Raw genomic sequence first — 22,897 nt, 5'->3', positions numbered from 1 at the left:
CCATCCTCTTCAGTTTCTCCTTCCACTGCCCACTCTTGAAATGCAGGCTATGCTTAGGGTTCTGAAATTGGCTCACACTTCTTTTTGCACTCTACGTGTCCTCTTTAGACAGACAGACCCATTGATTCATATGGTCTTAATTATCACCCACAGCTTCTAGTGATAATTTCAAATCCCTCTCTCCCACCTGGATCAGTCTCCAGCCCTCATCCCGACCCATATATCCAACTGCCGAATGGACATCTCCTCTTGGCTATCCCATAGACAACTCAAAGTAACCCATCTATAACAGAACCCACCAGTTGCTGCCCCACAAGCCTGCTCTTTCTCCCATATGCTACCTCTTAGTTGGTGGTACCACTGTATACCTAGCTAAAAAAATGGGGCTTCACCCTGGTCTATTTCCTCTTTCTCCCCCTCCCACTCCACATCAGTCACCAAGACCTGCCAATCTTACCTCCTAGATAATTCTCTTCCTCTCCATACCAACTATCACCATGTTAATTCAAACTCCCACCAGCTTTTGCCCTTCAAGACTCAGCTCAGAACAACAAGGTCCTACTGTACAGCACAGGGAACTATATTCAATATCCTATTATAAACCATAATGGAAAAGAATATGAAAAAGAATGCCTATATATATGTATAATGGAGGCACTTTGCTGTACAGTAGAAATGAACACAACATTGTAAATCAACTATAGTTCAATAAAATAAGTTTTAAAAAAGACTCGGCTCAGATATCACTGCCTCCAGGAATCTCTGCAAGGACAGGGACTATATATGTCTTTTCTACTCCTGTACTCCTGGAATTTAGCATTGTCTTTACACTCTAGGCAACAGATAATGATGATGATAACGATGCTAACTATCATATTGACCGCTTACTATGTACCAGGCACTGTTATTAGCAATTTACATCTCCACAACCACCCTTTGGCGTAGGTACCCTTATTATCCCTATTTACATACGAAGTTCAGGAAGTTTAAACGACTTGCTCAAAGTTACACAGTTCTACCAAGAGGTAGAGTTATTGAACCGATCTCATACAGTATACTCATACGATAAAATAGTGACACACGTACTTAATTGTGCAATAAATATTTATTAAGCATATGCTATGTGCTAAGCACTGGAGATATGATGGAAAACAAAGAAAATAAGTAAATGAGTCCAGAAATAAATTTCAGACATGGGGGAAACCTCTCAGGAAACCCATTCCAGGTTTCTCTAGGGCAACCACTTTAGTCCTGAACTGACCTAGGAATCTGGGAAGCCTAACAGTCTTTATTTGCAGAATTCTAAGTAACTTTGTAGAAATATTAGGGGTGTCAGACAACTCAGGGTTTCCTCCTTCGCTAACTAATGCCTCCCTCACAGAGCCAAAAAGCCCTTGTGAAGTACCAGAAAGAGCTTGAGTTAGAGCATCCTTGTCTGACTTCAAATCAGAGAAAGCCTCCAGAATCCCCTTTCTTATGGCTGCCGGAGGGCATCTCCTCTCAGTGGAAGCAGAGCGAAGGGAGCTCTCTGCTTACTGATGAAAGACTTACAGTGATGGCCTTGAGGCCAGAGGACCTGGGTCTCAGCCTGACTTTGCCCCCAAGTATCACTCTGACCTTGGGCAAGTCACTTTACCCCTCTGACCTCAAGAGTCTATCTCTCAGTGTCCTTCCAACCCTACATTCTATGATATAGAGTCTGCACTTCACAGGCTACCTAGGGGCAAGGGTGTTGTCAGGAAGAAAAGAGGCCCCTCCCCACTGCCCATAGCTCTAGTAGATTATTCCAGACACTATCCTCAAACCCAGGCATTGCTCAGACCAAAAAAAAAAAAAAAACCCTAAAATTTGGGGCACGTGAATCTTCTGTCAGTCAAAGAAAAGCCCACTCGGGACTTCCCTGGTGGCGCAGTGGATAAGACTCCGCACTCCCAATGCAGGGCCTGGGTTCGATCCCTGTTCAGGGAACTAGATCCCACGTGCATGCTGCAACTAAGGAGCCCACATGCTGCAACTAAGGAGCCCACCTGCTGCAACCAAGCCCCAGCGCAACCAAATAAATAATAAAAATTAAAAAAAGAAAAAGAAAAGCCCACTTAAATTTTTCCATTATAATACTTTTCTTTGCTCTTCATAAATGTCAGGAAACCTTATGACCACATTCAAACTGATAGTTATTAAAAGAAGCCACAGTCCTCATCTCTGCCACGGCAATTCCTTTCAAAATATTTATCCAAGGGCTTCCCTGGTGGCGCAGTGGTTGAGAGTCCGCCTGCCGATGCAGGGGACATGGGTCCGAGCCCCGGTTCAGGAAGATCCCACATGCCGCGGAGCGGCTGGGCCCGTGAGCCATGGCCGCTGAGCCTGCGCGTCCGGAGTCTGTGCTCCGCAACGGGAGAGGCCACAACAGTGAGAGGCCCGTGTGCCGCAAAAAAAAAAAAAAAAAAATTTATCCAAGACAAGAGGACATCTCTGTCCATCACTCACTCCACTCTTGTTGTTTTTCCAGACTACAGGCACACTCAGATATGGTCTGGGAAGAAATCCACATCTACTCAGTGGGTAAAGGGGAGCGTTATTCTGGTAGGTGACCTCTCTCATCTGAAATGCTTACCACCATCTCAGAAGTGAAAGCCCCATTAGGGTTCAAACGGACCAAGAGAAACAACAGTGGAATAGGATTCAGATGGAAGCCGTTCTGATAAACCCCAAACTGAGGGTAGGTTTTACTGATGGTGCATATGTATTCACTTACACACTTATCCCACCACGTTAAATCTCTATTTATCTGGGGTCATTTTCTGAAAGCTAAAATTATTCCTGTGTAGGAAGTTACTATGTGCATAATCTGAAGCTGGGCTATAAAAGCGAAGCAGGGGTAAGTCTGTCCACTGAGCCTTCAAAAGGGTGATATAAAGTGACAGTTACCAGGAGCAATTAATACAGAGAAGTGGCAGTATTCAGAGGAGCGGGGGAAGGGATGATTTTGGAAGCGCTCAGTTTTTTCACACAGGTTAATACCCGAACTTGAGAACCATAAAAAACAAATCACACGGCCTTCTTTTATTCAACAAACATTTGATGTCTTTATGTAAGAGGTGCCAAGTATACAAAACTGAGTAAGACACACGTCTTGTCTGGAGGGGAGGATGTATGAGTTAACCAATCAACACAGACCTGGGACTTCCCTGGAGGTCCAGTGGGTAAGACTCCACGCTCCCACTGCAGCGGGCGCAGGTTCGATCCCTGGTCGGCGAACTATATTCCACACGCGTGCGATCACCAAGAAGTCCACATGCCGCAACTAAACATGCCGCAACAAAGATGCCACGTGCCGCAACTAAGACCCAGCACAGTCAAAATAAATACATATTTTTAAAAGAACAACTAGAACTACGTGATACCACCAGAGTAGAGGTACGATGGTGCTCATGACCTAACCAGCCTCGGGGAATCCCAAAGACAAAAGCAATGGAAGTAGGAGGGGACACTGAACGAATGCTTGAGCTGCCATCTACCATTCTGTGAACTTCTCAAGTTTCCCCAGCACCTGAATTTGTCCTCCCCGTATCTCTACACCAGAAGAACTAAACCACCAAATAACTTCCCTGTCACTGAGACATGGCTTCATTATCTTCCCTTGATCATCCAACAACTAACTATTGAGCACCTACTGTGTGCAGGGTGTTGTGAAAGGCACCTGGATCTGTCTGATCCAGGTCTGATGAGCCATTTATACTGGGCTTCACATTCACAAAGGGTTTATAACATAGATTTTTCAAATGATATCCAAATGATATCATATATACAGTCACAGGAATACACTTCCAGGCTTGAACTTCAAAGCATATCACAATTTTTATAATCCTCTTTCAGCAATTTTAAAAAAATACATACAAGTCCCCCTACTCCCATGCCACGTATCACCCATGGAAGTGGTCCAGATGTCTCTGCATCTCTGTGAGCCCTGTGGGCATTCAAGAATGAGCAGCAAACAAGCCAGTTGTTGGACATGCGCTCACGGAAATTAGTGTTTAGTGGGGAGACAGATATCAAGTAAGGACATACCAAACTGATAACTGTCGTTACCGCAGGGGAGGAGAGAGGCATGATGGGAGGCAGAGCTGGCAAGCAAAGCTTTCACTTTATCTGAAATGTTTAAATTTTTACTATATGGACACATATCCACGTATTACTTGTGTAGTCACTATAAATTTCTATATCAGGTACGTCATTAAGAGAACAACCAAGTAAAGGGAATAGAGGACCAGGGGAGAGGGGACCCCAATATGGGAGGCAGTGGGAATAAGTGAAACACCCAGTTATTAGAGCTTCAGGGTTGGTCTGGGCTAAAAGAGCTGCACATGACTTTGTGGTGACCGCTGTCTGCACGCCATATGGAAAGCACTGACAGGTATGGACACAAGGCTTCCCATCTCTGAGCTCCTTCCTGGGCTCAATCATCTTCTGACCCCACAAACAGAATGACTGACTTTCATGCCCTGAGTCACATGGATGACCCACATGTTACTCTCACCCTGGTTCAAAACTTGCCTTTTCCCGGAGAGCTATCAATCTTAACCATACGATGCCAAATGCCTGTGAGCTGAGTCACGGCTATCTTGTCTAGACTGAAATGTCTCATCTCCATTTTGTCAAACAAGTTGCGTCTTGCCCATTACTGTTAACCATGTCATCCACATGTCAAATTCACACAGTTCCATTGACAACAGGGCAGCCCCTGCTAATCAGCTTTCCCCCTGAGGAAAGTGTGACCACATAGAAATGATGGAGAGAAATGAGAGCAGGTACCATGTTAGCATGTGAAAATATAGCCCACAGTTTCAGACAGGGCAGCTGTGACAGACAAATTCTGGAATAAAAACGATTCCTTACACTGCCATTCTTTCCACCTTTCTAATTATATTTTGAGATAGAGTCAGATGGCATGGCTTTTACAGAACAGAGGCATGACCAATACTGATCATGCAATAATGCTTCTGATCACAACAATTATGTGAGAGAGTACGTGTGTGTGCTATTCCGTCTCAGTGTGGCAGGGACCCTCTTCGGACTGTGCACAGTTGTTAGGGATGTGTGCACAAGTAAAACCAGCACAGAGAAACGCAATCGAATGCCCCCCTGCGTAAGGTGGACAGCTAGCAGAGGAAAAGCTTCCTGCAGAGGCCTTCATGTCTGAGTTCTGCTCTAAGAGGTCAATGGGAGCCGGCATGGTGGACAGATAAAATACGGGATGCCCCATTAAATTGGAATTTTAGATTAAAAAATTAATGGTATTTAGTAAAGGTGATTCCAAACATTGCATGGGTCTTCCATATTGTTGTCTGCTAACTCAAGCAATTCTAATGGTGGAAGAGGGGACAACAGGCATGTCCATCATCTTTCCTTTTTCGTCATGAATATGGTACATGAGGAATGAGGTACACGCTATAGGGAGGACCTATGAATTACTCCTGTACCTAAGACACTCAGAACATACCTACTTCTCCAACCGCGGACTCCTTGAGATCATGGACTATACCTTATCCCTCCTTCTTCAAGACCTAGCCCAGGGATTGGCATGCGGTAGACGCTAAAAATACAGTTTTAAATAAATGAGGATACAATATGGAATGACAATAGAGGGAGGGAATATGGGGTGAGGGGGATAAGATGACAAAACTGTACATGGCAGAAAATACAGGGACCTTCAAGACGGTTGACAACGGCCAAATCTCCAGCCACCTCCATCACCCACGGGCAGAACCTCTTAGCACAGAAGGTCAATTGAACAATCTCTTAGCTTGGTTAGTACGTTTGAACTGTCTCAAGCACGAACTATGTTAAGCACCCTGGGTGGGTGGAGGTGGGGGGCACACAAAACTGGGAGATCAACACTTACACAGTTATTTACTTTACAAAGCCAGAATTAAGGAGGACAAAGTACTGTAGAAGCCCAAAGAGGAACAAGCAGTTCTGACTGCGACAATTCAAAAAGCTTTAGGTATAAGAAGTTAAGTGAGGTATGTAAGAAGGTCTGGCCCTCAGAAGAGATTTGCATTTTATAAACTCTGTGTGTGTACGTATGTGCAATAATAAATATATGTATTATATATATATATATACATAAACCTATATTCTTTATATGCAAAGTTGTAACAATACTACACTGAACTCCCACGTAGTCTATATTATTCATATCAACTGAATTACAACTGAATCTCAGAGAAAATTCACATCTCCTTTTTAAAGTACCCTAGAACGGAAATGTTTACATAAATAAAGTAGCATTGATCCTGCTGCAGACGTATAATATCTCTTTTTTTCAATATATTTTGTTGAAAAATAGTTTGCCTTATTAAATAAGAAATACTTGCTGCCTATAGAAAACTTTAAAAGTCTAGGTAAATAAAAATACAAAACTAAAAATCACCCATTATTTTTCTAGTCAGAGATAATGACTCAATATTTGTAGCATATATACTTCTAGATTTCTTCTGTACATATATGCATATGTTTATATTTAACAAATAAGACTATATACTACCACGTAAACTTGTTTTTAAGCTACGAAGTGTATCCATCCGAGTAACCAAATATATTCCCACAACATAATTTTTAATGCTTGCACAGATGTCTTCTACAGATGGTTTACTTAACCAAGTACCTACTGCTGAACATTTAAATTGTTTTCAGTTTTTTGCTGTGATGAACTTCCTGACAGCTAAGTCCTTAAAAGACATCCACCATTATTCCTTGGAGATAAACTCCTAGAGGGAGAATTGCTGAGTCAAAGATTATGTACATTTTTAAGGCTTTTGATACACGGCACCACCTTGCTATCCAGGAAGTTTATGTCAATTTATATTCCTGTGTAAAAGGGCCCATTCTCCTAATTATTTTTCTAAGTTAGTCATCCCACAAAATATCTCTGTGAAATCTGAATTTATACAGAGAGAACACATAGAGTAACATTATGTAGCAGGTTTTCTTCTCATAGTAAACCAGTCCAAAAAGCCAGGATTTTAAGAAGTCTCACTTGTCTACAATTAGCCTTTGGTGTAGCCAGCTAATTTAAACACAAACACTTTAAGCAATTTTGCAGTCCAAGTCTGCCATATTTATGGAACGGTGGTTGCTTACCATTCTAAAATGATTTTATTGAAAATTAATGCATTTCTTTTTTTAAGGTGGTAATTAAAGCTAACCTTATTTAATGACATCCCATTTCACATTCCTGGAGAAAGAAATTTTCTTTGGCCATAACCAGAAGAAGGTTATCTGGTCAAACAGGGTGAAAACCATAAGTGGTGGACAGCCATTATTACCACAGTAATACTGATCCAGGTGGGAATTAGCTTGGCTAAAATGGGTGATCACCTACTCATATACCTCCTCAAAAACAAACAGGAACAAACAAAAAAAAAAACTTTCCAGCATGCAGAACCTCTAAACAAGAAGGAAAGACAGCTAAGTTAAAGTTTTAAAATACTGTCTAAACCATATCTAAAAGTTAAAAAAAAAAAAGCATGATACTACAAGAGAGAAGTTAATGAGGCAGAAAAATATTCCCCAATATACAACCCTCTGGAGAACTTCTAAGAAAGAGATCAGATCATACAAAATGCTATGCAGGGGTGGTAAGCACTGGTTCAGGTTTAACTAAAGGAAAGGACAGTTGGAGAGTTTCAACATTTCCTAATGGCAACAGAAAACTAAGCTGGCCTAGTCTGTTCTGTGAAAAGTGCCATGCTCAACGACCCACTCTGTTTTTCATCTTTTTTGAGGCCCAGAAAAGTCAAATAAAAAGAGAAAATATCCAAACATAGAAGTTTAATTTAAGGACTTCCCTGGTAGCGCAGGGGATAAGAATCCGCCTGCCAATGCAGGGGACAGGGGTTCGAGCTCTGGTCCGGAAAGATCCCACAGGCCACGGAGCAGCTAAGCCCATGCGCCACAACTACTGATCCTGCGCTCTAGAGCCTGCGAGCCACAACTACTGAGCCCATGTGCCGCAACTACTGAAGCCTGCACGTCTAGAGCCCATGCTCCGCAACAAGAGAAGCCACCGCAAGGAGAAGCCCAGGTACTGCAACGAAGATCCAATGTGGCCAAAAATAAAAATTAATTAATTAATTATTTTTTAAAAAGCTTAATTTATCAAGATTAGAAACAACCTAACCTATGTTATGTTCTAGTGGTCTTGCAATCAAATAATCATAGTTATTTTGTCAACGTCTATGATTAACTCAATGAGAGAAGATGTTCGGCTACAGGGTCAGGTAAAAATATTTCCTTGGAGGATTGCTCGCTCTTATGTAATAGTGTTAGGTAAGTAAGTGTATAGAGTCCCAGTTTTCAGTTCTTTCTGAAACAGTCTGCATCAGGCTGGTTCTGATGATTCTATAGTACTGGGATGGATCACCCAGGCACCTAAGATAACACAATGATAATGCTTTGCTCACTTCTCTGAAAGAAAAAAAAAAAAAAAGATTGCATTTCCAAAGTCAATGTAGTCACCCAAAGTCAAAAAAGCCTCAGAGGCAAAGGGGCTGAAACCCTGAGTACCATAAAATGACGAATGAGAAAACTCCTCCCCACTGAAGATACCCAGGTGTATAAAAGGCACACGAAGTAATACTTAAGACCTAAAACCTCACTCACTGTCAACCTTGAGTCTTGTGGATTTTTCAGCTAAGGGGGTGAGGAAAAACAATGAGCGCCGAGCCTGATGTGATTAGAAAGTGTATGTGGCCGGTGTGCCTCGTGGGTCTGTTTGTCACCGGCATCCTCTCTCTGGACTGTAACTTGCTGAATGTTCACCTGAGGAGAGTCACCTGGAAAAATCTGAGCCTTCTGAGAAGGATGAGCAAGTCATTTCCTATAGAGTGTCTAAGAGAAAGCAAAGCTTTTGAGTTGCCCCAAGAGATCCTCTCACACACCCAGCCTCTGACGAGGGACATTAAGGAGGCCTTCTATGAAATGTCCAGACAGGCCTTCCACATCTTCATTCAAGACACCTTCAAATCCACTTGGGAAGAGAAACACCTGAGACAAGTCCAAATCGGACTTGATCAACAGCTGCAATACCTGGAACAATGCTTGGAAGAAGAGGAGGAAAACGAAGACATGAGAGAGGTGGCAGAGGATGAGCGGACACAGTCAGGAACTCCAGTCCCCCAGCTGAGCAACCTAGAGCTGAGGAGGTATTTCAACAGGATAGACAGGTTCCTCAAAGATAAGAAATACAGTCACTGCGCCTGGGAGATCGTCCGAGTGGAAATCAGAAGATGCTTCTACTTCTTTAATAAATTCACAGCACTACTCAGGAGGAAATAAGGTATATTCTTAGAATTCAAATTCCATTTCTCTCCAAAATCTCCTTTTCCTTCTCTTCCTCCTTCATCCTCTGTTTAAGGATTACTGTGCTATGCCAGGGCTCCCCTCGGTTGGATTGGTGGTGGTTTAGGTAATGTTCACTGTTTCTGAAGTTTGGCAGAAAGAAAGTGATGTTAACCACCTCCTGGGTGACCAAGAGTCTTGTTAGGAAGTCCTGAAGACAGTTTTAAAGGAGGATTCCCCCTCCACCTTCTACTCTCTGTTCCTCTTTCCTTTTGCTCTTTCGTACTTGCTTTGCTCTGTCTCTCACCTTTGAACTCCACCAAAACAATGGCTAGAGGACACGGATCAGAGAATATTGAAAAATGGAACACCTCAATGACTTAAGCCTCTTGCTGCCAAGGTTGTTTATTCTAGGAAAGTTCAGCACGTTAAAAGAGCTTATACACGCTCCCATAGAGTTAAAACCCTTCCTCTCTCCCTACTGTTAAAAAAAAAAAAAAAAAAAAAAAATTGAAATTTCTGGCCCATTTGCTTCTCAACTTGGTTTAGTTAAAATGATACAAAGTTTGTGGCTTGGTATTTTATTATTTTAAGAGAGTGAAGATCCATGGTGATATTGGATGGTTGAATTAGATGCCTATGATTTAATGCAGAGAGCATTGTTCATTCCTAATGCATACAGTGTGATTTTTATATCTAAAGGCATGGAAAATGCTACAGAAAAGTTTAATATCTGCCTTTCATTGTTTTTTGTTTGTTTGTTTTCTGCCTGGAATGAAATGTCTACAGTCAGACTATGGAAGAATTTCAGATTGGATTTTCCCAATTAGAAAGCCACTTTCTATCTGTTAAATCAATTTAATAATACATGACACTTTAATAGACTTTATCTTTTTGAAAGTTATTTTTTACCTAGATTACCCAGATTGTTTACTTAAATTTTCTTGTGTGGTCCTTCATCTGTATTAATTCATCTTCTAGCTGAAATGAATCTTCTCTTCCTCTCTCTCCTCTACCCCATTTCAGAACCATCTATCTTCAAGCAAGGATTAACAGAGACTGTGGCTACCCAAATGCATCAAAGAGGGTGAAATGTACCCGGTTCAGCTCTTGGAAGGCTTCTCCTGCTATTACTTTAACAGCACGCTGCTAAACTGTTTAGATTCAAGATTCATCCAAGTACAGGGCTCCAACAATGTAGTCAAACTGAGAAAGTCTTATGATAAAATTGAGGCAAATTCAGTCCAAAAGTTAGAAGAAATGTTTAAAGGCACAAGAACTAGATACTGGTTATCAGTGGAAGGATCAGACAATAAAATGAGTTAGTATAATCCATTTAGAAAAAACAACTCATCAGTAGTAGTTCTAAATTTTAAAAAAGCATTACAAGCTATAAAGGAATTAGGGCATGCAAGCTACTGAGCAGAAAGTATACACTTAATATTTTCCATGAATTTCTCTAATAATGCCTTTGCATGGTCTCCCTTGTAACTCCACTGGGACCGTGTCAGTTACTTCAGCAAGTTATGGTTGCAGTCTTGCTAAATGCTTGCAATGCAAGAAGGAAGAGAATTGGCACTTCCAGTCAATAAAGATTGTCTGATTGTACTGGCAGGGGCAGGAGTCAGACAGGATGCTTTAATTACGAGCACCATTAGTCAGAAAAAGGAGAACACTCTCACTGAAAAATAGGTAAGGACACAAACTGGCACCATCACAAAGAAATACTAACAGGCGATATGAAAAAATGTTTAATCTCATTTATGATTAAATAAATTCAAAAGAAGACAATAAGATACTCCCCTCCCACCATTCTGGCAGAGATAAAAAAGAGTGATAATATAGACTATCAGTGGGGTATAGGGTATAGGGAAAAAAAACTCCTGTGTATTGATGGGGAGAGGTTAAACTGGCAAAAGTTTCCTATGGGACAATATGGCATCTTAAATATCCTTAAAAAGTACATTAATTCCTTAGACCTGGCTATCCTATCTCCAGAAATTTATTCCAAGGAAATACCTGGATAAGATTGTTTAATGGAGCCTTGTTTATAATATCCCTCCTTCCTCTGTTTTAATTTTCACCTCTCTGTATTTTCTGGTTTTTTCTACAATGCTGGGGAGGGTTTTCTTTTAATTCTAAAATTAAAGAAACTGTACAAGCTTATCTTTCACTGCAATTACCCTGTTTTCCTTACTGGAGTAGACTGGGACAGACACTGCCCTTTCACTTTGTTAATGACGCCCTTAGACACTTCTTGAGCAACTCAGGTCCTTCTTGTTTTTCTCCTGCTGCTGCTGCTGCTGCTAGTTTCAAAGGAATCCTTCCTTGGGGATCACTTTCATAATGAAATCTTTGTAAAGTGCCTTCTGGTGCTTCAAAGATTTTGCTTGCTTTCTTTTGTTGGTCCCACTGGTAATATTCAGAAGTCACTGGAGAAAGTGCTGTATGTGTCCACTCTCCTGACTTAGTCTCCTTTGTTCTTCTTTATTAAATGGAAGCTCAAAAGTTCTAAGTCCAGTAAAGGGAAAACTTCTGGAACTGGGCAGAGGCCAGTGTGCAGTTTCTACTTAAAATGCTTGAGTGGGTACATCGGTCACAAGTGTTCAGATGGAAGCTTCCTCCCTCCCCTGTCTTGGGGCAGGGATCAAATGGTGGAGGATAAAAAAAGGGTGTAGTTGAGTCTCCTTGGAAGGGGACTGATGGGGTGTCAGTCAGACAGAAAAGGCTGACACCAGTATATGTAAGACTATGTGCAGGTATAGATTCCAACAGGTGTACAGACAGTCTCCTCTCACAGTCTAACCGACTCTAGGGGCACCAGCTGGGGGCCCTGCCCTCTCAGAGTGGCTACTGTGCTTCGGCCCTAGCTCTTCCCCCACCCCGCCCCCGCCCCCGAGGTATAGTTGATTTACAATATTATATTAGTTTCAGGTGGTAAGTCCTAGTTCTTTAATAATCCACAGTCATTAAGAATAAGCACCATGTGTAAGCAAACAACTTGATAGGAAAGGCAGAGAAACAGGGCCACTATAATCTCACAGGCGCACTCACAGGAGAACTCTGTCTCCAGACACGGATTCACAAGGCCTGGGTATCGTGAACTCGGCCCTGGCAGCGTCTGCACTGGGTCCTCCGGGTCCGCTTTTCCTAAATGCCGAGAGGGGACCGGGACTTTACACTTGGAGCCCTGTGCGAAGACAGAACTCCAGGTTCATTCTGGAGGAAGCCACTTCACTCCTGTTTCTAGACAAAGTCTCGAGGCTTCCTAGGTTATTTGCATATCTCCATTCTCTTTAAGGCGACTCGCCTGCCCTTCAACCCTTGGAAACTCGCAGACCTCAGAGCCTTAAAGCTGTCTGCCTACCAGAAGTGCCCTGATCCCGTCCCGCCGCCTGGCAGCGGGCCGGCCACACGCCTTTAGGCGGAGATCGGAATCCACTGGAACCCAGCAAAGGACACCCAGATTGGGGCGGAACCTCGCTTCCACTCTCTGCCGAAAGAGGCACCCATCCCGACCTGCGCTCTTCGGCGCGCTGGGGATAAGACCTGAGAAATGCGCCCAGGGCCACAGGCACCCGAGGAGGCGGGGAAGGAACAACTTTCCCTCCGCCCTCTAACCGCAAGGCCCGGGTGGGGCGGCCCCGCTGGGGTCGGGCTCCTCTCCTTCCCCAGGCGGGCTCCCGGGCGCGAGCTGGCCGGGTGGCTGGTGTGGAGGCGGGGGGAGGAGGACCCGAGGGGCTTCCTTGTCTCCCGAGCCCCGCCAGATGTGAGAAAGGCAAACAATAGGGGAAACGCGGAGAAACAAAAGGCTATTCGCCACGGTCTCAATCGGCTCTGTCGCGTGGTCCCTGCGGGGCGGACGTCTGGGAGGGGTCAGGAAGGTGGGTGAAGGGGGATCTTGAGGAGTTTGGGGTCTCTGGTACTTACTTGCCAGGCGCCGGGAGTCGGCCCTTTACCCTTCCAGGGGGTCCAAAGGCAGGGAGGGGCAATTAAAGGAAAGTTGAAGGGTTTCCACCTTCTTCCTCAGTGCAGGGAAAGGGAGGGGCTGGGATTCCAGATATTTGACAGTTGTTGGCCCAGGGGTTCGGCAGGATTTGTACGTACTTTTCACACCCTCTCCCTCCAAAAAGCAACCACAGTCCCCGGGGCGACCTCGCCGATGGAGCGGAGTTCCCCTTCGCAGACCCGAGCCGAGCCTCCTCCTTCAATATCAAGACGCCCTAAACGTGGTCCCCCTGCCCAGGCGCACTTTTGTAAAAGTTTGTCTTCCCGCCACCCACTGCCCCGCACGCACCCTGCAGTCATCTGCAACCCGGGATGGATTCGGGGACAGACTTGTACCCCGAAGAAGATCGATATTTTTGACAGATCTTTTAAAATCAAGGCCCCGGAGCCCGGGGTGGACTCTTGTTCACACCCGGGAAGGGCGCGGGAGGAGCCGGCCAGAAGCCAAGACGCGGGCAGGGGTCTGACGCGGATTCCAGCCCCGGAAGCCAGCGAAGGGCTGGCGGGGAAACGGGGTCCGCCGCCTCCCGCCCTCCTGTTGCACCCGCCCCCAGGTGCGCCCCGCACCTCTACCCTCCTCAGCGCGACCCGGCGCGAGCGGCCGCGGGCTGCGCCACCTCCCCTCGCTTGAAGCGAGCTCTCACTCACCGTGGGGTTTTTACCTTCTGCCCCGGGGCCCTGTCGGCTCCCCGCGCCGGGGCAGCTGCAGGCGGCGCGAGAGGAAGAGGATGAGCTCGGGGCAGGAGGGGCGACGCTCGCGAATCCAGTGAGGGGCTCCCGGGCCAGCGCGCGCGGTCTCAACGAGCGCGCGGGCGAGCGAGCGCGGGACTCCAGCTGCAGACGCCGCCGCTCCAAAGCAGCCCCCACCGGCACCCGGCGCGCGGCTACCATGCGGACGCGCGTGCGGGGACCCCTGGCGGTCGCCCGCGGAATGGCAGCTCCGTCGGAACGGGACGTTAGGTCGCCTTTGGGTCATCTTCCCTCCGGAAAGAGGTGGGGAATGGACAGTCTGAGCAGGGCTCCCGGCCTTGCGGAAAAGACATTGACCCTGTGGCCAGGGCGGGGAGTAGGATATCAGATCAGAACGGGTGCGTTCTGGGTCCACCAGGGCCACATCCAAGGCACCTAGAGAGGAGGAAATTGCTTACCTTCTCCAGGATTTTCTGACTTGTTGAAAAATGCTGTGGACTGCCCGACTGAGGAGAGCATTAGTCGTTGGAAAATACTTTGAGATTCTAGCAATTTGCTAGAGCAAGCTGGGAGTAATGGAAAGAGCATGGACTTCGAAGCCCAACCCACAGCCTGCCACTTTCTATTTGTGTGATCTTGGTCTATGACCTCTACCTTGTAGTATCTACCTTGCAGGGTGGTAGTAAAGGGTAAAGTAAACATAGAAAGTATTCCTAGTTCATAGTAGGAGTCATTAAATATAAGCTTCCTGAGGAAAAGAATGAGTCTTCCACATCTTTTAATTCCCCGTATGATAGCATCTTAGTGCACATTGAATGAGAAGTACCAAATGACTAAGTATTGCATTTTACAGTTCTTACTACACACTTTAAAGAAGTATGGAAATATATTGAGTAGAAACTAGAATACACAGAGAAAACATCCCTCCCGCAAAAGTTGTTTCCACAACCACCAAGTGAGACCCTCTAAAATCACACCCATCCTTTGCAATATCAAGTCAATTCTGATATTATAAGAAATATTTAATAAATAGTCATGGTCTAATGATATCAACCCTGGATTGAATGATTTAATTCTGTGTCATTTGGCAATGCAAAGATAATGAATATTGTGAATATAAAACTCAAACAAGAGAAGAAAAAATGGTCAGATACAAAAACCCAGCCACTAAGCAATGTTTCTGTTCATTGTTGAGTCATGCAATCTCGTTTCCAAATTGTCTCAAACCCCATTCACTGCTTTCAAGTTCCTTTTGTTCCTGGGCTCCATGGCAATCAGACAGCACTTCATCATCCATAACAATCAGGGTAGAAGTGTCTCTTAATTACTCTAGTTTACCTTTAATAGTCCTCCTCTCGTACTCACTTGTCTCTAATTAGGAAGAGGCTGTTGCCTGCCCCAGAATTCTCATTACGTGGTCTTTTCTGTTCTGTCAAGAAGAGAGGAAAAATAAGGCTTCCTGTCTCAGAAATTAAAGTCGAACATTGAGATCCAACTTCTGCCCTCGAAGATAGGGTTCAAGCTCCAGCGCGCAGATGAGCAGGGCATGTGCAGGGCCAATAAGGAATTGGATTCTAATCAATAAGCATGAATGGAAGGGTCTCTGCCTCTCTCTTTGGGTTTCAGCCTTGCCTGTAGGGAAAAGAGAACTTTCATCCCACTTCATCCCTTTAGTGGCCCGTTCAGTGGGGAGAAATGGTGAACCTGGTGGTTGGGAGGAAGCCTTCGTTATTTCCTCGGTAACTTTAACCAGTGAGTGGGGTCAATATAATGAATCACATCCTATCTCTCACCCACCCTTGATCTAGCTTCCCTGCCTGTGACCTGGTGGCTGGAAGAAGATGGCTCAACCTTCAGAATCTGCTCTGAAGGGCCAGCATTTTAAATTCAAGCCTTCTTTGGTCCTGTTTCTTAGTCTATTCAGGCTACGAAAACAAAATGCCATAGACTGGGTGGCTTATAAGGAGAAATTACTTCTCACAGTTCTGGAGGCTAGGAAGTCCAGGATCAGGGCACTGGCAGATTCAGTGTTTGATGATGGGCCGTTTCCTCATAGACATCTTTTCTCTGTGTCTTCACATGGCAGAAAGGGACAAGGAAGCTTTCCCAGGCCTTTTTTATAAGGGCACTAATCCCATTCATAAGGGCTCTGCCCTTGTGACCTAATCACCTCCCAAAGGCCCCACCTCCCAATGCCATCACCTTGGGGGTTAGAATTCAACAAACGAATTGTGTTTGGGGGGACACAAACATTCAATCTATAGCATCTTGGGCTACATCTCTTCTCCAATCTGGCTTTTATCAGAGCCCTGTATTGTACAGCAAACTGGCCCCATCATGATGTGAAGTAGATATTGTTTCCCATCGGCTATTATTCCTTATGTGTATGTGTCTTTGCTCGTCTGGAAAAGTACTCTGAAGGAAAAGAATGGGGGAGGGAGAGGATTCAGATATCAAAAGTTCACCCACAGTGAATGGATTCTCCCTGTCAGACTTGCTCACACTGCTGTCTTCCCCCAACTCAGGGAAGGGCCAGTCCAACCTTTCAGTTGCTTAAGGCCCCGTGGAATCTTCTTTGACTTTTCTCCTTTTCTATTCCACCTCTACTCTATCAGAAAAACTCATTGGTTTTATCTTCAAAAGATATCCAGGGGCTTCCCTGGTGGCGCAGTGATTAAGAATCCGCCTGCCAAATGCAGGGGGCACGTATTCAAGCCCTGGTCCGGGAAGATCCCACATGCCGCGGAGCAGCTAAGCCGGTGCACCACAACTGCTGAAGCCCACGTGCCTAGAGCCCGTGCTCTGCAACAAGAGAAGCCACCGCAGTGAGAAGCCCACGCACCACACACCGCAACGAAGAGTATCCCCTACTCTTAGTTGCTGCGCTCGCCACGTGCAGCAACTAAGACCCAGCACAGCCAAAAATAAATAAATAATTAAAAAGGAAAAAAAAAGATATCCAGAAGCAGACCTCCACCCACCACCTCCACAGTTACCATCCTGGTCCAGCCACAAATACCTGCAGCCTGGAATACTGCAATAGCTTCCTACCTGGTCCCCGTGCTTCCTCCCTGCCCTGCGTTTGTTTTATTCTCAATACAGCCGCCAGTGTAATTCCCTTAAAATGTATGTTGCCTTTCGTCACTCTGCTACTCAAAATCCTCCTGGGCCTTCCTTTCTTACTCAGAGTAAAAGCAGCACAAAGGAGTACCCCTTTATCTCTGACTTTGTCTCCCATTACCTTCCCCATCACAAATTCCGCTCCATCCACACTGCCCTCTTTGGTTCCCACCAATGCCAGGTAAGCTCCTACCTTTATACTTGCTGTGCCTTCTGCCAGGAACACTCTTTACTCGGATACTTCAAGGCTTACTACCTCACTTCCTTCAGGTCTTGGTCAGAAGTCACCAGAGGGTCCCCCTTTCTGCTCTATTTAAAATTACAGTCAACTGCCACCCTCAACACTCCCTCTCCACATTCCCTGCTCCAATTTTCTCCATAGAATTTATCGCCATGTGATATATAATATATACACTGCCTGTTTTCATTTTCTACGGCTGCTGTAACTAATTACCACAAACTTGGTGGCTTAAAATAATACAAATTTATCTTACAGTTCTGGAACTTAGAAGTCCAAACTTAGGTCTCATTGGGCTTAAATCAAGGTGGCAGCAGGGCTGCAATCCTCTTTTAAATCTATGGGGGAAAATCAGTTTCCCTGTTTTTACTAGCTTCTAGAGGCCACCCGCATTCCTTGTCTCATAGCCCCTCTTCTCCTTCTTCAAAACCAGCACAGGCAGGTCAAATCCTTCTCATATTGCATCACTCTTATATTTCTGCTTCCTTTCTTCTACTTATGGGGAAATGACACTGAACCCATCCAGATAATCCAGGATTATCTTCTTATGTTAAAGTCAGCTGATTAGCAATGTTAATTCCACCTGCAACCTAATTCCCCTTTGTAGCTTAACATATTCACAGGTTAGGGAGATAAGGAAGTGGACATCTATGACAGCAATTATTCCCTCTACACACTGCCTTACTCTTTCCAGCAGAATATAAACTCCATGAGACAAAGGTTTTTATTCTGTTCGGTTTATTGCTCTATCCCTAGACCAGCTCAATAAAAGTATAGAAAATGTATAGATACTTGCTATGGACTGAATTGTTGTCACCCACTCTGTGCCCATCTCCATCCCCCCCCACAACCTACCGCCCAATTCATATGTGGAAGGCCTAATCCTCAGTGTGATGGTATTTGAAGATGTGGTCTTTGGGAAATAATTAGTGTTAGATGAGCCCTCATAGTGAGATTAGTGGCTTACATGAAGAAAAAAGAAAAGACAGAGATTGCTGTCTCTCTGCCATGTGAGGACATCAGTGAGCAGGGGCCATCTGCAGGACAAGAAGAGATTCCTCACCAGGAAGCAAATTGTCTGGCACTGTAATCTTTGACTTCTCCGCCTACAGAACTGTGAGAAGTAAACGTCTATTCTTTAAGTCATTCAGTGGTATGGTATTTTGTTGCAAGAGCCTGAACAGACTAATACAGCACTCAATAAATATATATTGAAATAATTAATGAAAATACCTCACTGTAGGCATTGCAAATACTTAATATCTATTAAGCACCTACAATATGCCAGGTACTTGCTAAACACTTTACATGGAATATCTCATTTAATACTCAGAAGATCCCTAGGTAGTAGGTACAGGTGAGGAAATTACAGGCTAGAAAAGTTTGAATTAACTTGCCCAAGGTCATGCAGCTAGTACATCATGTAGGCAGGTTTTAGACTGGGCAGTGTGACTGAAGCCCATGGCCATAACCCTCACACTTTCTCGCCACTATCACATGGCAATGGGCAACCCTGGCTCTTGCCCTCGAGATGCTTACAGTCTAGTAAAAGTGACAAGAGAAACACAAATAGCAATAGCACTAATTGGAGCATAGAGATGGGACAGATTCATTCTGGGTGGAGCTGATGGTAGGGAGCTTCAGGGAGGACGTGGCATTTGAGCTGCACTTAAGACGGTGGACCTTGCTGCAGTCAGATGGAAAGGCTGTTTCAGCTAGAGGGAGCCACAGCAGTAAGGACACAAGAAGGGAGAAAATGCTAGGTGTGCTCTGGAAACCAAGATACAGCTAGTTTTCATGCAGTTAGAGGATAAGGGCTGGGATCCCGAAAGCTAGGCTAGAGAGCAAAGGGATTTAATGATTTCTGTTAACAGTGCTTAATGGAGAAAAATCACCTCAAGGAGCTTCCAAAGTAATGTCTGAAGCTGTAACTCAAAAGGCAACAAGTAGAAGAGAAAAATGAACTTTTGAGAAGAGAAAAATCAACTTTTCTTTTGAGTATAATGTTTTCATTAGACTGTTAACTCTGTTTGCTGCCTTATAAAAGGGCAATCATGGACCTATAAATCTGAGTCCAGGGCACAGACTCAAATATCTGAGACTCAAAAGGTTCTAAAAGAGGGCAAAAATGGATAATGAGAGCAACCGTCCATTCCTGACCTTCGGACAAGTATGGTTTTCACCACTTCCGTTTCACAGATAAAGTAACTAAGGCTGGAAGGATTAAGTGACTCACCCAAGATTACACAACTAGTAAAACTGGGACATTGATTCTGTGTCTCATGACCATTAGTGTTCTGTGTGTCCTGATACCTAAGTGGAAAAGGCCACAAGGGTGCATTTGTCCCAGATGACGCTGTCAGCGTTTCAGCTGTTTCAGATAATCCTCTCCAGGTTCCTATGGGACAAGACTGAGGAATTTGGATGGGACCACTCATGAATCTCACTTCCAAGCTTTTCTTGGGAAAAGAGAGAAGCCAGGATCATCTGAAGGATGAATTATAGACAGACAAGGTGCATGGTAATTAAGAGAATAGTCTTCAGAGTCTGAAAGATCCATGTTAGCTATGTCTAATCTCTCTGAGTCAGCTACTTCATTTTGTAACACGGGGTAAGTAATATAAGTAATCGTATGGATTCAGTGAAGGGTTGCATGTAACGTGCTTGGCAGAGTGCCTGTCACTGTAAGTGCTGACAGATAAGTGCTCGAAAACACTACCTTCTTTTCTTTCCAGCATGTCGTTCTCACACCACCCTCGTGTAGCCCCTCCCCCTTGAGGGTAAGAGATCCCAGCACCCAGCATGTGTTATATTCCACACTGAATCCAAAAGACTCACTGTCCCTTGGGATGACATCTCCTGGAATTGGGAACAAAAAGAGACTATTTCTGGTTAGGTTGGTACAGGATGAATAACATTCACATTCCTTGCTCAAGTCAGTGCAACTTATTTTTCATCATTTTCAGTTCACACTTTATACATTCTTGGGAAGAGGAAAGCCCTGCTGGTCTTCAATCACGTGTGAGAAAAGTCCCAGAAAGATTCTGTTGCCAAACCACTTCGTCACAGCTTCCTCTGAGAGGGTACCAAAAGAGCAAAGGGATATCAGGAAGGTGTCACCATAGCAACGTCGTAACAGTCAGATTGCAATAGAGTCAAAATGGAGAAAGCGTGTTTGCCTACTCATCGATGAACTTAGACCCATAATCATGTTGCTCTGCAGAGCAGTACTCAGAGTTCAAGGGCTACTCCAGTTAGATCTGGTGAGAGGTAAAATTTTGGGAAAATTCTATTCATTTTGGCCGAGTCTGATTACCCAGTGTCATTGTGCCGCTAACTGCGATTATTACAGGCAGCTTACTAACAAACAGTAGATGTTCTCAGAGTCTTTCCTTTCATCCCAAGCAAAGTCAGTTTGCAAATCTAAGTGTCTACGTAACAAATCAAAAGTAAGGAGCACTTCCGGCTTACCTACTTTGATTTTGTTTTCAAAATTCTGACTAGTCACAAGGTTGGAGGAATTGTCTCAAAACTTTGTGGGATCTGTAATACTAGCATTTATGTTAATGGACGTTGGGTCCCGGAAATAAATGTGCATGGCTCCTCCTAAGCACTGAAATAATGGTAATTCAAACAATGTATATATTGGGTTGGCCAAAAAAGTTCATTCGGATTTTTCCGTAATATCTTATGGACAAACCCAAATGAATATTTTTGGCCAACCCAATATTTCAAGCAATTTCAAACCATGACAAGAATCCATGTTACACATGTTATCTTTATAATGATACTAGATGTCTATAGTCATTTTCGGTGAAATCCACATTAGACCAATCCCCTTTTTTTTTTTTGCGGTACGCGGGCCTCTCACTGTTGTGGTTTCTCCCGTTGCGGAGCACAGGCTCCAGACGCGCAGGCTCAGCGGCCATGGCTCACGGGCCCAGCTGCTCCGCGGCATGTGGGATCTTCCCGGACCGGGGCACGAACCCGTGTCCCCTGCATCGGCAGGCGGACTCTCAACCACTGCGCCACCAGGGAAGCCCTAGACCAATCCCATTTTATAGGAGTGGGACTGAGGCATAGAAAGGTCATAGTCTGAGGACTGGAAAGAACCTATGATACTGTTCAGAGTTATATCAGTGCAGCTGAAACAAAGATGCAGTTTGGAATCACAATGGACAATTACCTGCAACTGTATACGAATAGAGTGTGTATTCTTTCCTAAGTCGTTTTAACATCAATTTTATTGAAAGGAGACTGTGATCTTTCTTTCTGTTTTTAAGATCTGTTTGTACTTTTCACAGTGACCCAATACTCTTTCAGATCTTCCTAATAGACTGTGGGTTTGGGGTTTTTTAAGTCATTTGAATCTTGAGTGAGGGACTCTTCTTCTCAGGACATAAGCTTGACGTTTTTGCTGTGGCCTGACAGAAGCCAGGTGTGGTACACTTGTGGTTGGCCTCAGCACTTTGAGTAATTGAGAGGAACTGTCTCACCATTAAACAGGTCAGCTTAGATATGATCCAACGAGGGAGAGTTGCCAGGAACACCAGCATCTAATGTAGTCTTATCTGAAGACACCGTACGTAGTCTGGATCCCCAAAGTCAATTTAAGAGTAAGATTTGAGGACCTTTCTCAAGTGGGAAAATCAGACCGTTGTGTGCTCAGTGGATTTGGGAAGTTGTGCTTCACAGTAATTCATACAAAAGGGCACAGGAAGATAGAGAAGAGGCTGCTGTGTCATGGGTGCTTCAAACTTGATCACAACCCCCTTCCCTCTTCCAAACAGGAACATAGCAAGGGTCTCAAATAGCCTTTCTCTTGAAGGGGGTAATCACTACAGTACCTTTGTGTTCAGTGCCTACCCACTACCATGGTTGATAAGTCAGTCATTAACTCCCAACTGCCTTGTATGGCAAACCAAGAAGCCGTTTGTGACTATTCAGCTCTCCTTGCATATCTGTACAAAGGAATGAAAGAAGTAAACTTTCTACTGTCAAACGGAAGGTGCATGGAGGAACCTCTCCCAACCAACCCCTGCCCTCCTGGCATAAAAAATCAACAAGATTTTCCTTTTTACATCATAATTAAGGCAAAACACAAAACTGAGGGCATCACTCATTCTGCCCTACGTTAGCCCCCGGATGTTTTACCTACTCAGGACCCTATTTCCTCAAGATTCCAATTAGATGTGATACACTGTTCAATATTTAATTTCCTCCTAAGGAGCTACCTCATCATTTGGAAAGCCTCTTGGGTTGAATAATTATTTAATTTCTGAATGGCCTCCAGCCAACCTCAAATGTGATAGTGTTTCATGTCCAATTAGATGAAAGAGACTTGCCCTGGGCATTGAACAGCCCAGATGATGCTCTTCTGAGGAAACACATCTCTCTGAAAGGTTTTCAGGGAAGTTTCATTTTAAACTGGCCCTGAGTCTTATGGTCTAATTCTCAGCAGAGTCCCTGCTGGATAATTTCCTTCCTTCTTTCTTTTAT

The 22,897-nt window shown here is 44.3% G+C and overlaps 2 protein-coding genes across 3 annotated transcripts in view; one reads left to right on the top strand and one right to left on the bottom strand.

Annotated features, from left to right (window-relative positions):
* The window catches only part of MOB3B (MOB kinase activator 3B), a 204,724-nt gene extending 190,499 nt beyond the window's left edge, over positions 1–14,225 (bottom strand). The window contains exon 1 of one of the 2 annotated variants that reach the window (XM_027088954.1): positions 13,999–14,225. The gene's annotated coding sequence lies outside the window, so the exon portion shown is untranslated. The remainder of the gene's footprint in view (positions 1–13,998) is intronic. The other variant, XM_027088955.1, reaches the window with a different exon arrangement.
* IFNK (interferon kappa) lies at positions 8,109–9,928 on the top strand. The gene has a single exon (XM_027088956.1). The coding sequence runs from the start codon at positions 8,716–8,718 to the stop codon at positions 9,337–9,339; it is 624 nt and encodes a 207-aa protein (XP_026944757.1). The 5' UTR covers positions 8,109–8,715; the 3' UTR covers positions 9,340–9,928.
* Positions 14,226–22,897: the final 8,672 nt, after the last annotated feature.

Source organism: Aethalodelphis obliquidens, unplaced genomic scaffold (genome assembly GCF_003676395.1).
Source record: "Aethalodelphis obliquidens isolate GAN/ISIS:26980383/991018 unplaced genomic scaffold, ASM367639v1 scaffold64, whole genome shotgun sequence".
Taxonomy (NCBI): domain Eukaryota; kingdom Metazoa; phylum Chordata; class Mammalia; order Artiodactyla; family Delphinidae; genus Aethalodelphis; species Aethalodelphis obliquidens.
Note: the sequence above shows the minus strand (reverse complement) of the source record. Positions and strands in the feature narration are given on the sequence as shown.